This window comes from Bufo gargarizans, chromosome 4 (genome assembly GCF_014858855.1).
Source record: "Bufo gargarizans isolate SCDJY-AF-19 chromosome 4, ASM1485885v1, whole genome shotgun sequence".
Classification (NCBI taxonomy): domain Eukaryota; kingdom Metazoa; phylum Chordata; class Amphibia; order Anura; family Bufonidae; genus Bufo; species Bufo gargarizans.
Genome location: NC_058083.1, coordinates 423,937,312 through 423,952,158, shown reverse-complemented (window position 1 = coordinate 423,952,158; position 14,847 = coordinate 423,937,312). Strand labels below are relative to the sequence as shown.

Here is a 14,847-nt window from a genome sequence, read left to right as displayed (position 1 = left end):
CTTTCCTCCAAAACCTCCCAAGTCGGTCCACCGGTTCAGATCGAGTATTTCAATTCGTCCAATCCTTGGTGCCCAGTGTCAGTGTTCAATCAGCTACTCTCCATTCTCCACGAGAGAACTCCCGACAGCCCCTTACTGCCTTTCCCCGTGCTTTCACTGACATCCGCGCAGTTCATCAGGCACATTCGTTCCATAGTTTCAGGTCTGGGGTTCCATGCTGCCTCCATCTCCGGGCACTCTTTCCGGATAGGGGCCGCATCCGCAGCTTCCAAACATGGCGTTCCCGCTCACGTCATACGAAAGATGGGACGATGGCAATCTTCATGTTTCTCCCGTTACATCCCACATCCACGGGTCGAGATCGCCAAAGCTTTCTCCAGTCTGGTCTTGTAAATTCTCAAATCAATAAACTGCCTAAATCCATGTTTTGCCCGCTTTTTTGGCTACCCGCGTCACATGGCTAAAGGCACACCACTAGCCAGTTAGGTCCCACCACGTCCGGTGTCTCCTCCTTCGTTCCCACACTCCCCCCGGAGCCTTGACCACAAGTATGGCAGGCTGGATTCCCAGCCTGCATTTGTGGGAGGGGCGTAGGGTATTTAGCCGGCCCCACGCTCTCCTCCCAGGTGTCGGCATCGTGCAGTGTCCCACCCGACCCTCCCTCATCTCCAGTCTCACTCTCAACTCAGACTCCCCGGGTTAGCCCCCTTTTTTGGCTACCCGCGTCACATGGCTAAAGGCACACCACTAGCCAGTTAGGTCCCACCACGTCCGGTGTCTCCTCCTTCGTTCCCACACTCCCCCCGGAGCCTTGACCACAAATATATATATATATATATATATATATACAGTACAGACCAAAAGTTTGGACACACCTTCTCATTCAAAGAGTTTTCTTTATTTTCATGACTATGAAAATTGTAGATTCACACTGAAGGCATCAAAACTATGAATTAACACATGTGGAATTATATACATAACAAAAAAGTATGAAACAACTGAAAATATGTCATATTCTAGGTTCTTCAAAGTAGCCACCTTTTGCTTTGATTACTGCTTTGCACACTCTTGGCATTCTCTTGATGAGCTTCAAGAGGTAGTTACCTGAAATGGTTTTCACTAAGCTTCCAGAGGTAGTTCACTGAAATGGTTTAATAAGTGGGATTTCGTGCCTTATAAATGGGGTTGGGACCATCAGTTGCGTTGTGGAGAAGTCAGGTGGATACACAGCTGATAGTCCTACTAAATAGACTGTTAGAATTTGTATTATGGCAAGAAAAAAGAAGCTAAGTAAAGAAAAACGAGTGGCCATCATTACTTTAAGAAATAAGGATCAGTCAGTCCAAAAAAGTGGGAAAACTTTGAAAGTGTCCCCAAGTGCAGTCACAAAAAACCATCAAGCGCTACAAAGAAACTGGCTCACATGCGGACCGCCCCAGGAAAGGAAGACCAAGAGTCACCTCTGCTGCGGAGGATAAGTCCATCCGAGTCACCAGCCTCAGAAATCGCAGGTTAACAGCAGCTCAGATTAGAGACCAGGTCAATGCCACACAGAGTTCTAGTAGCAGACACATCTCTAGAACAACTGTTAAGAGGAGACTGTGTGAATCAGGCCTTCATGGTAGAATATCTGCTAGGAAACCACTGATAAGAACAGGCAACAAGCAGAAGAGACTTGTTTGAGCTAAAGAACACAAGGAATGGACATTAGACCAGTGGAAATCTGTGCTTTGGTCTGATGAGTCCAAATTTGAGATCTTTGGTTCCAACCACCGTGTCTTTGTGCGACGCAGAAAAGGTGAACGGATGGACTCTACATGCCTGGTTCCCACCGTGAAGCATGGAGGAGGAGGTGTGATGGTGTGGGGGTGCTTTGCTGGTGACACTATTGGGGATTTATTCAAAATTGAAGGCATACTGAACCAGCATGGCTACCACAGCATCTTGCAGTGGCATGCTATTCCATCCGGTTTGCGTTTAGTTGGACCATCATTTATTTTTCAACAGGACAATGACCCCAAACACACCTCCAGGCTGTGTAAGGGCTATTTGACCATGAAGGAGAGTGATGGGATGCTGTGCCAGATGACCTGGCCTCCACAGTCACCGGACCTGAACCCAATCGAGATGGTTTGGGGTGAGCTGGACCGCAGAGTGAAGGCAAAAGGGCTAGCAAGTGCTAAGCATCTCTGGGAACTCCTTCAAGACTGTTGGAAGACCATTTCAGGTGACTACCTCTTGAAGCTCATCAAGAGAATGCCAAGAGTGTGAAAAGCAGTAATCAAAGCACAAGGTGGCTACTTTAAAGAACCTAGAATTTGACATATTTTCAGTTGTTTCACACTTTTTTGTTATGTATATAATTCCACATGTGTTAATTCATAGTTTTGGTGCCTTCAGTGTGAATCTACAATTTCCATAGTCATGAAAATAAAGAAAACTCTTTGAATGAGAAGGTGTGTTCAAACGTTTGGTCTGTACTGTATAATTTTTTTTTTTTTTTTTTTTGCTGTAACAAGCTGTCATCACAATTCTGGCTCCAACACTTTCTCCCCTATAAGGGTAGAGCCAGCAGGAATTATGTAGAAAAAGTAAGCAGCAAAAGTAAACGATAGATAAAAAAAAAAAAACTGAACAATAATAGAGGGTAATGTAAAGTTTTGATGGCAAGGATAACAAACAAAAAAGCTGGTAGTACAATGAGCACAACGGCAAGGAATTTAAAATCCATGATTTTTTTCATTGTAGCTCTACTGGTATATCTGGCACAATGTCCTTGCCAATTAGACTATGTAGTTAAGAACAAATATGAGCTTTTCTGTCGCATGAGAGATCATAATGACATTGTGAGTAAGAGAGATACCCCAATTACTAAGCATATGTGGCATGCATATAAGGGAATCCAAACCTGATACGTTTTATTGAGGTAAAATTGGTCCCTAAAAGTAGCAAAGGGGAAGGGGGGGCAAATGGGATCACACTACAGAAGAAATGTTATTGGACACACAGACTGCAATGTGTTGCCTTGAAAGGGTTAAATGAGATTTTGTGCTCTCAATGCTCTGTTTTTATGATCTGGCTTTATAGTGAGTAATATTTAGTGGTAATTTGATAAATGAAAAGTCCATGTAACGGCTCCATTCACATCAGTAATATCCATCTTCTCTCTAACGTCACTGACAGAAGGTTGATCCCACCTCCAGAAATAAAAAAGACAACTACTCTTACCTGCTACAGTTTTTCTGCCCTTTGGGACGTGTGGAGGCCTCCTGCCATATTTTATTTGGTTTTACCATTTAACACAGTAAACAGTAGTAACATAAATAGTATCGCATTAGCTGAATAACAAGCAAGCATCGTATGAAACATGCAGTTGTACAGTAGCTTAAAATCTTTTTAAAGCTCATATTTCCGTTTTGAGTTTGTTACTATAAAATACATAGAACAAAATGTGACCGAACATTCCCTTTGCTGATACTCTAATGGTGATTTATACCAAACCTCAAAAGATTCCCTTTTTTAATTTCCCTAAAGTGCCTTTGAGGTCTTCTAACAAATACCACTCCGTCAGTCTAAAGGGATCTACCAGCTGTTCCCTCTCCCTTTCCTCACAATAATATATAATAAAAATTTTACATTAAAAAAAAAAAACGTTTTGTCTGATTTTCTTTATCTTTGGTTGCTAGCAGTTGTTCCATCCACAATATTAATAATAATAATATTTTGTGGTTAGTATTACCTGGTTAGTATTCGGAAGTTGTGGAAGTATCCAATTACTCGGTATGCATTTCTTTGACGCCATGAGAATGATATTTGCTATGGGGGGGGGGGTAGATGTGAGGCATTGCCTGTTGTAGCATTTGTACTATATCCGCAAGAGTGAAACAACACTATTTTACAATTAAGGGGACCCTTATAATTGCTTGACCTTTTAATTATGGTGTAAGTATCGTCCCAGGAGGTTTTCAGCGATTTGCAACTCCATAGCCCATGGTACAAATCAGATTTTGGTTCGCAACATTTTGGACATTGCGTTTGTCTGTTTGGCATCAAGGCGGATGGTGGCAAAACATATGCATATATTGCCCTATGCATGATTTTCAATTGAGTTTCCCTCCAATTTTCAGACATAGTGTTTTCTTAAATCCATCCATCCACTAACTATCTTTCCTCCCACCTCCTTTTCACCCAATTGCTTTGCCCAACCCTTGTAAATGGAGTGGATGTTCCCTGAGAGTATCTTGGCTCTTAGCGAAGCATATAAATCTGATATAGAGTGTCTGGAATTTTAGTTAAGGAGAGTATTGAAAGCGTACGAGGGGGTCTCCCTGGCAATATCAGATATCTTTGTCCTACAATAATGCATCATTTGCTGGTAGGGGAAATGTTGGGAGCACTGGAGGTTATGCTTGTCACACAATTCTTCAAGTGTTAGTCATCTATGTTCCTTGTCATGAATCAAGTGCTCTACTCTATTTATGCCCTTTTCTTTCCAATTTTTGAATAAGCAACTCCATTTTCCCTCCTGGAACTTTGGCAAGCCCCACAAGGGAAGATGTTTATTACATTGATAAGAAAGGTCATATAGTTTATGCGTTATTTTCCATGTAATAAGTGCATCTTTGAGAAGGATAGAGCATTTTATCTCTGGCGGGATCTTAGAAAATGGAGAATGTGCTAGAGCCATCAAGTCCCATGGATTCCTCATGTGCCTTTCTAGCGGAAGATTGGAATAATGGCTAGTGTGCCTCTTCCAATCCAGAATGTGACGCAGTAAACAGGCTAGATTATATCCTCTCACATTAGGGAAATTGACTCCACCCTCCGCTTTAGTTCTCATAAGTTTGTCCAGAGCTATTCTAGGCCTCCGTCCCGCCCAAATAAATGAAATTAAATGTGAGTTTAATGCATTAACATCTTTGTGGTGTTGCAGGACTGGGATCGTTTGTAGGGGGATAGAGAAGTCTGGCAAAGCATGACATTTTGATTAATGTGTCTTGTGATCCTGTGTTCTTGAAATTCCAAGAAATGTGGATATTGATGAGCCAGATGGCTGGGATGTGTCCAAGCCAATAGTGGGATGTTTGTCAGTTTGCTTTATTACCCAGTTATATAAGTGTTCTTATTGCCAATATGTATCACGTGGAATTATGTAATTTGTATTGTCCAATCATAGTACTGTAACCATCCTGAATTATCTTGTAACTCCTATAATGAGAAGTGTAGAAAATAAAGACCTTAGGGGTGGTCTAACCAGATCTCTTCAGACATATAATTTGTATCTGTCTGTGATTTCTCGGCCGATTTATTTAATTAATCTCTGCCTAAAAGAACCACTCTGACAGTATTTAATATGGTCACTTGGGGGTGCTATACCATAAAATGTGTGCAGTAAATTGCTACTGCCCAAGCTGCCCCATAAATCCAACAGTTCGCATTTGGATAGGTTTACTTTATACCCCGAGTATGTACCAAATTCTTTTAGTGCAGAGAATATTTTAGGAATGTGTGTGGTTGGGTCATCCAGAAATAAAATGACGTCATCCTCAAACATTGCCAATCTGACTTCCTGATCTATCACCTTAATGCCTCTGTAGAGGTCTGAGGTCTGAAGATATCTGGATAAGGGTTCTAGGGCTAAGTTGAATAGCAAGAGTGATGGGGGACACCCCTGTTTAGTACCCTTTTGTAGGTCGAATGGCCGAGACAAATATCCTCCTGAATGGATCCTTGCTTGGGGGCATCTGTAAATATGGCTAAGCAGCTGTCTGAAAGGACCCTCAAAACCCATTCTGTCCAGCACTGCCCCCAGCCAGTTCCATCTGACATTATCAAAGGCATTTTCCGCATCCATTGTCATCAAAGCTGGTGTCTTCCTCTGGCGGCGCCAGTACTGAACCCTATCTAAAACTGGCAGAACCGTTCGGATATTTGTTACGGCTGCCCTTCCCTGCGTAAATCCTCGATAGGACCCTGGATGCAACTCATTTTTGCCCGGTTTGATCAGGACTTTTATGTACGCCAATGAGGATGATTGCGGGAGACCTCCCTCTCCCAAGGCAGAATTAAATACCGTAGTTAAGGTATTCCCTATTTGCTCTTTTAAGATTTTATAAAACTCCCCCGTTAACCCATGTGGGCCTGGTGCCTTGCATGTTTTCAGTATCCCAATGGCTCCCAAGACCTCCCCCTCCCTCACTGGGGAATTCAGAAAAGCTTATTGTTCAGACGTAACCTTAGGGAGAATTATTTGGTCTAGTATTGTAGTTTGTGGCATGGCTTCAATCGTATCTGTGTATAGGTTCTTATAGAAATCATCTAATATTCTATTTATATTTTGGGGATCAGTGGTTATGTCTCCCTTTTCATCAGCTAAGGCCCCTATGTGGGTAACTGGAGGCCGATCCTTAGCAAGACTTGGTAGTAGTCTTCACGATTTATTGCTGTATCTGTATAGAGTGGCCTCCCATTCTTTTCTATAAAAACATTCTTTATCTGTTGCCCATCGATTAAAGGCTTCTTGGGCCTCTTTCCAATCTTGAAGGTGGGTTGGTGTAGGGGATCTAACGTAATTGGCATATGCACAACCCAGCTTCTGACTAGTCTGTTTATATCTACTCCACATTTCCTTTTTCCTTCCTGTTACATAAGATATGATTCTGCTCCTCAGGACTGCCTTTGCAGTATCCCACAACAGGCAGATATCATCTCTGTGGCCCATATTGTCCACGTCATATTCCCCCCACCATCCTCTCAAGAGTGAAGCAAAGTTCTCATCCCTGGCTAGATAGGTTGGGAACCGCCATAGTATATCACTGCCTTTTCTTTGAGTTTCTGCCATTGTCAACAGCAATGGAGCATGGTCAGATATTACTATATTTTCCATTTCTGCCGAAACGACTCTGAACAACAAGGGGCTTTGGACTAGCACATAATCAATCCTGGACCATGAGGTCTGTGGATGTGAGTGAAACGAAATCACCTCCAACCAACTTTACTCCAGTCGTCTTGCTGGCTACTCGAGTTTCTAAGTTGAGAAAGAAATCTCTATTGTTGCTATTCGGGCCATAGACATTGAACACCTCTAGTGGGCCGCTTGGGGTGTCAATGGTCATGTGTAGTATACAGCCTTCATCATCTGGCGCTACAGATAAAACCTTATGTGGCAAAGATTTGTGAATTAAAGTGATCACTCCAGCAGATCTACCCTGGGCTGGTGAGCAATACACCGATCCCACCCAGAGCTTACTCATATATTTCCATTCTCCTTTCCCTAGGTGAGTTTCCTGCAACAATGCCACGTCTGCCCTTAATCTTTTTAAATGGCACAGTACCATCATCCTCCTCTCTGGAGAGCGGAGCCTCTTAACGTTCCAAGCGACTATACGCATTATTAGGTGCAAAGATTAAGACATGTGTACGCATGTAATCCACCCACATACAATAATGTCTCCTTACGTTGTCTCTAAAGAGCACTTCCTTTCTAGCTCTATATTCCTTTGAGTTAGTAATCAAATACATACAGCAGGGAAGTAGATGTTCGGTCGCAGAATCTACAAACAAATGCAACAACAAAAACACGAACATTAACAATTTTCCTTTTCTTTTCCCTAACTGAAAGGATCTCCCTTTAACTCAACCCCTTTCTACTACTCTCCTTTTGTCTTCCTCCAATGACTATCTCTAGACTTCACTTTTTTCTGTAATGAAAGCCCTAAAAATTCTCCACCTTTCCCCCTCCCAAATTGCCCCTTCTTATTCTAGCACAACCCTTGTTCCAAGGAGTAGGTATCATAACTGGTGACATTTGCATCTATCTCCCTAAGTATATTAATAGTCCGCCTTTAAGGTCTCAAAGCGATTTGATCTCATGCCAGTACAGCCATTTTTTTATTACCTCAGATTGCAAAAAGCATATCAAGCAATGAAAAAATCTCATGTACCCCAAAATGAAACCAATTAAAACATCAATTTATCACACAAAAAATTGCCAGAAAAATAAAAAAATGGCTTTTGTAAAATGGTGACAAAAAAAAAATCATTTAATTGTGTAAGTTAGTAAAACTTAAAAAGAAACTATATGAAATGTTTATCTCTATAATTTTACTGACCAGCAGAATAAATCTAATGGATTATCCAGGAAAAGATGACCAGCAGAATAAATCTAATGGATTATCCAGGAATATTCTGGATCTCAATGACCTATCCTTAGGATCGTTTATCAGGTCTGTGGGGTCCTACACCCAAGACCCCTGCCAATTAGCTGTTAGAAGAGGCCTGGCGCTCCGTGAGCCCCTCAACCTCTACCCAGGCGAGTGACGTCACCGCACATCAGTCACGTGGCCTAGTTTCAGTTTTCAGCTTAACCCCATTCAAGTCAATGGGGCTGAGCTGCAATACTAAACACAGCTGTTATACAGTGTCCGGTGCTGTTCTTGGTAAGCTGCTGAGAGGCCACAGTGCTCATCGGAGCACTCATTAGCAATACAGATTTTTTAAACAGGTGCCAGGACTCGGATCCCCTGCCAATGTGACAATGATTACCTATACTTTTCGGGGATAACTTCATTAATGTCATGTCTCACACGGTGTACGCCGCAATAACAAAACCAAAAAACTAGTAGAATTGCTGCCTTTTCTTTATACTGCTTCTCAAAAAGTCATATGTAAAATAGTACCAATAATAATGACAACTGATCCCACAAAAACTAGCCTTTCACAGAGCTCCATTGATAGAAAAATAAAAAAAAACACCTATGGTTGTCAGAAAATAGCTGTATTGGTTAGGGTTCAGCTAATAAGGCTTTGGATCATAGATCCAAAGTCCATTCGTTAAAAAACTTTGTAATGATGTTTCCATGTACAGCATAAAAATGTATGTGCTCTGTGTAGGAAAACTTTAGTTTTGGTTGAAGTTGCGCGAGACTTCGGTAAATGACTTTGGTATTTCGATCTGCGGAGTTTAAAAGCATTTTAAAATAGGAATTCGAAGTCAGCTTCGGTACCAAGGTACTCGCCAGTAACAAAGCCAACTTCGGATTTCTATTTTAAATGTTTTTAGGTATGAAGATAGAAATACTGAAGTCATTTACCGAAGTCTTGCGCAACTTTGGCCGAGACAACGTTTTCCTACACGAAGTGCATACATTTTAATACTGTGATGGAAACAGCATTACAAATGAAGTTTTTTCACAAATCAACTTTAGATCTATTATCCGAAGCTTGATTTGCTAAACCCTAGTATTGGTACCCCAGAGGCTGATCGAAAGCAGCATGGCACCTGTAAACCAATTCATAAAAAAATCTATGCTGCAAAAGCCCAAAAATGTTCTTTCCCTTCTGAACCCTGCAGCGTACCCAAACAGTAGGTAACATCCACATGTATGGCATTTTCTGTACCCAGTAGAAGCCACCTAACAATTCAAGGGGTGTGGTGTGTCTGATGGCACAAGCTGGGAACAGAATATTGGGGACTGAAATACCATATTTGTGTAAAACATTATGGCATTTCCATACTAAGTGTGATGTGAGTCTTGGATTGCACCAGCTGGATGCATCATATTGGGCACTAAAAGGGCATATGTGCAAAAAATAGCATATTTCATTTTGCACAGTCCCTGTGCATTAATTCCATTAAAATATCTATGGCGTCAAACTTTGATAGGTGGAGTTTCCAAAATGGGGTCGCTACTTAGGGATTCTATTTATTATTTCACCCCAGAGCCTCTACAGTGCGTTTTTGCAGAATCTGGCAGAGGTCGGCAAAAAAAAAAACGCTTCTGTTACCGATAATACAACAGTCTGCATCTGTTATGAATGGATCTGGTCGTATTATCTTTAACATAGCCAAGACGGTTCCGTCATGAACTCCACTGAAAGTCAATGGGGAACGGATCAGTTTTCTATTGTGTCAGAGTTAAACTGATCCATCCCCATTGTCTTGCATTGTGGGTCATGACTGATCCGTTTTGTTCCACATCCCAGGACTGAAAGAAAACCACAGCTTGCTGCGGTTTGTTCTCCGGTATGGGAACGCAACCAAATGCAACAGAATGCTTTTTGGAGTATTACTTTCTGTTCAGTTACGTTTTGTCCCCATTGACAATGAATGGGGACAAAACGGGAGCGCTTTTCTCCAGTATTGAGATCATATGACGGATCTAAATACCGGAAAATAGAAACGCTAGTGTGAAAGTAGCCGAAATCACAACATTGACCCTCAAATGCAGCTAGTAATTTTTTACACCTAAGCCCTGTTATATATCCAAGCAAAATATTAGGGCCACATGTAGGTTATTTCTAAAAAACGGGCAACACGGCATAATAATAAGAGGACTTACTTTGAAAAAATGTAACTGGTGTGAAGTGAGTCTTGGATAGCACCAACTGGGCACAGCATATTGGGAACTGAAAGGGCATATCTGTAGAAATATTGCAGTTTTCATTTTGCAAAGTCCTCTGCACATTAATTCCTGCAAAATACATGTGGCATCAAACTACACCACCCTTTAATACCTTGAGGGGTTGAGTTTCCAAAATAGGGTCACTTCTCAGGGATTCCATGTATTTTACCCAGAGCCCCTACAGTTAGAATAAGCTGCATAAATCACCACCTTGGCCCTCAAATGCACATATTGCTCTTTTACACTGTTGTATATCCAGGCAAAAGATGTGGGCCCACCTGTAGGATATTTCTAAAACCAGGAAGCACAGCACAATGATGCTCTTATTATTTACTTAGTTTACAGTAAATAATACTCTTATTTACTCTGGAAAAAAAATGCGTCTGAAATTCTTCTTCTAAAGTATTCTAACATTCTACAAAAAAAAAAATTACATTTACAGAATGCCGACATAAAGTAGACTTATTGGGAATGTTAATAACTATTTTGATGTGTCTTAAAAACAGAGAAATTCGAATTTAGAAAATGTGATTTTTTTTCCACATTTTCTGTACATTTTAGATTTTTTTTTAAATAAAGTAAAACATATCATCCCAAATTTTCCACTAACATGAAGTACAACTGGGGTCATTTATCCAAATGGTGTAAAGTAGAACTGGCTTAGTTGCCCTTAGCAATCAATCAGATTCCACCTTAAATTTTTCACAGCTCCTTTGGAAAATGAAAGGTGGAATCTGTTTGGTTGCTATGGACAACTAAGCCAGTTCTATTTTACACCAGTTTGATAAATGACCCCAAAGGTGTTCCAAAAGAACAGTTTCAAAATCACCTGGATAAGTAAAAGCATTCCAGAATTATTTAAAGTCTGTGGCATCTATAGTGTATATACATCACTTATTTGGCATCTTCATGATGAGTTTTTTTTCTTCTTAAGGAATCTTGTGAAACCTATTGCTGTTCAATCAAAAGACAAAGAAGATCGATATATAGATAATTACAAGGTATGTAGTACAAATTGTAACGTTTCTATTATTTAGGCATATCTCCAGTCAAAAATTGGTTTGTGTGCAGTTGATATCAATTCCCCCTTTCCAGTGTCATATTTAAAGAAGCGCTCTAGCAGTTTTTTGACCTGTATGGTAGGATGGGGCCCAAAATTAAAATAAATAAGAAATAAGATTGTAAGTCTTTTATTCAATTAAAACAAGTACAGCTAAATGTGTCATAGACACCAATAGTAAGAAATAGACAGCAGTCATTTCACAACAGAAAAGTGTTACAAAAGTAAAACTCTGATGTACCATGGACAATGCAGTTAGGCTATAGTTACGGCGTCATTATGTGGCCCTTCCCCTCTCTTCACTGCTCCTTCTCTCCAGCTATAATGGCCTGCTTCAGTGTACACAGAGTCTTTTCACTTTCCGTGTCCAGCTTCGCAACTAACATATAACATAACATATAAGATGTGTAAGTTCTTCAAGTGTAGGTAGGACACTCAGGCATCAAAAAAATGTGGTCTAAAGGTGACATACAGACGTGGACAAAATTGTTGGTACCCTTTGGTCAATGAAAGAAAAAGTCACAATGGTCACAGAAATAACTTTAATCTGACAAAAGTAATAATAAATTAAAATTCTATAAATGTTAACCAATGAAAGTCAGACATTGTTTTTCAACCATGCTTCAACAGAATTATGTAAAAAAATAAACTCATGAAACAGGCATGGACAAAAATGATGGTACCCCTAACTTAATATTTTGTTGCGCAACCTTTTGAGGCAATCACTGCAATCAAACGCTTCCTGTAACTGTCAATGAGACATCTGCACCTCTCAGCAGGTATTTTGGCCCACTCCTCATGAGCAAACTGCTCCAGTTGTGTCCGGTTTGAAGGGTGCCTTTTCCAGACTGCATGTTTCAGCTCCTTCCAAAGATGCTCAATAGGATTGAGGTCAGGGCTCATAGAAGGCCACTTTAGAATAGTCCAATTTTTTCCTCTTAGCCATTCTTGGGTGTTTTTAGCGGTGTGTTTTGGGTCATTGTCCTGTTGCAAGACCCATGACCTGCGACTGAGACCAAGCTTTCTGACACTGGCTAGTACATTTCTCTCTAGAATTCCTTGATAGTCTTGAGATTTCATTGTACCCTGCACAGATTCAAGACACCCTGTGCCAGACGCAGCAAAGCAGCCCCAGAACATAACAGAGCCTCCTCCATGTTTCACAGTAGGGACAGTGTTCTTTTCTTGATATGCTTCATTTTTTCGTCTGTGAACATACAGCTGATGTGCCTTGGCAAAAACTTCGATTTTTGTCTCATCTGTCCACAGGACATTCTCCCAGAAGCTTTGTGGCTTGTCAACATGTAGTTTGGCATATTCCAGTCTTGCTTTTTTATGATTCGTTTTCAACAATGGTGTCCTCCTTGGTCGTCTCCCATGTAGTCCACTTTGGCTCAAACAACGACGGATGGTGCGATCTGACACTGATGTTCCTTGAGCATGAAGTTCACCTTGAATCTCTTTAGAAGTCTTTCTAGGCTCTTTTGTTACCATTCGGATTATCCGTCTCTTAGATTTGTCATCAATTTTCCTCCTGCGGCCACGTCCAGGGAGGTTGGCTACAGTCCCATGGATCTTAAACTTATGAATAATATGTGCAACTGTACTCACAGGAACATCTAGTTGCTTGGAGATGGTCTTATAGCCTTTACCTTTAACATGCTTGTCTATAATTTTCTTTCTGATCTCTTGAGACAGCTCTTTCCTTTGCTTCCTCTGGTCCATGTCGAGTGTGGTACACACCATATCACCAAACAACACAGTGATTACCTGGAGCCATATATATAGGCCCAATGGCTGATTACAAGGTTGTAGACACCTGTGATGCTAATTAGTGGACACACCTTGAATTAACATGTCCCTTTGGTCACATTATGTTCTGTGTTTTCTAGGGGTACCATCATTTTTGTCCATGCCTGTTTCATGAGTTTATTTTTTTACATAATTCTGTTGAAGCATGGTTGAAAAACAATGTCTGACTTTCATTGGTTAACATTTATAGAATTTTAATTTATTATTACTTTTGTCAGATTAAAGTTATTTCTGTGACCATTGTGACTTTTTCTTTCATTGACCAAAGGGTACCAACAATTTTGTCCACGTCTGTATATGGTCACCTTAGACAATATACCAACTAGTATCTTGGGATGTGAAGTGGTGTATCCTACAGATATATGAACATATATTGTTAGTAAAATTTACTTGGCTGGCAGTGTATAATTCATATAGATAAACATACGTGCTGAAGGAATGCTACTTCTGAATATTTCACTTTAATATTAAGTTTCAGTGTAGATTATTTAACTGACAGAAGCCAAGGCAATCTGTATATAAACAAAGAAACGCTGGGAAACAAATGCCGCTATGTATTAGCACTCAGGATGATCTGGCTTCGCACTGGTACAGTACATTTCGATAATTTCATTTAATGTTTGTGTGTGATGTTAAAAGATATCCACAGTCTTCCCCATAACAGTGACCTCCACAGCATCCCACGCCCTTAATAGTGACCTCCACAGCAATCCACCCCTTTACCAGTGACCCCCACTGTGACCCACCCTATTAACTGTCATCTCCACAGCCCCCCACCCCCACTCTCAATAGCGGACTGTCCCTTCGAACAGTGACCCTCCACAACACCCTGCTCCTTAACATTGGCCTCAACAGCAGCCCATCCCCTTACCTTTGACGTTCCCAACAGCCCACCCCTTTAACAGTGACTTCCACAGCACCATGTCCCCTTAACAGTGACCTCCATAAAACCTCTCCCCCTTAACTGTGACCTCCACAGTGCCTTGCCCCCTTTACACTGACCTACACAGCGGCCTGCCTTTAAAAGTGACCTCTTCAATGCCCTGCCCCCTTAGCAGTGACCTTCACTGAGTCCCCCCATTAACAGTGACCTCTACAGCACCCCACCCCCTTAACATAAACCTCCACAGTACCCCGCCCCTTAACACTGACCTCCACACCGCAATCTTTACAGTGACCCTCCACAGCGATCTACCCCTTACCAGTGACCCCCACATGGCCTGCCCCCTTAACAGTTACATCCACAGTATTCCGCCCCCTGAACAGTGACCTCAACAGCGGCCCGCCTCCTTAACATTGACCCCCCCCCCCCCCACAGGCCTCCCTCCCCTCTAAAAGTGACTTCCCCACTGTGCCACGCCCCCTTAATATAAGACCTCCACAGCACCTAGTCCCCTTAATATAATAAGGGTCATGTGACTGTGTGAAAGGCAGCTGAGAGAGCTGAGACCCGGCCTAAAACCTTTCTGGACACCTGATATACCTATGTGACAAATTTGGTGCAGTCCAGTCGTTTGCAGTCCAGTCTGCAGACAGACAGACAGAAATGTATTTTTATATATATTTTATTTT

General features: G+C 41.3%; 1 protein-coding gene across 1 annotated transcript in view; it reads left to right on the top strand.

Annotated features, from left to right (window-relative positions):
• LYST (lysosomal trafficking regulator) overlaps window positions 1–14,847 on the top strand; it is a 556,878-nt gene that overhangs the window by 465,525 nt on the left and 76,506 nt on the right. Inside the window, 1 exon segment of the mRNA XM_044290763.1 lies at window positions 11,338–11,404. Within this exon segment, the coding sequence (XP_044146698.1) occupies window positions 11,338–11,404 (67 nt within the window).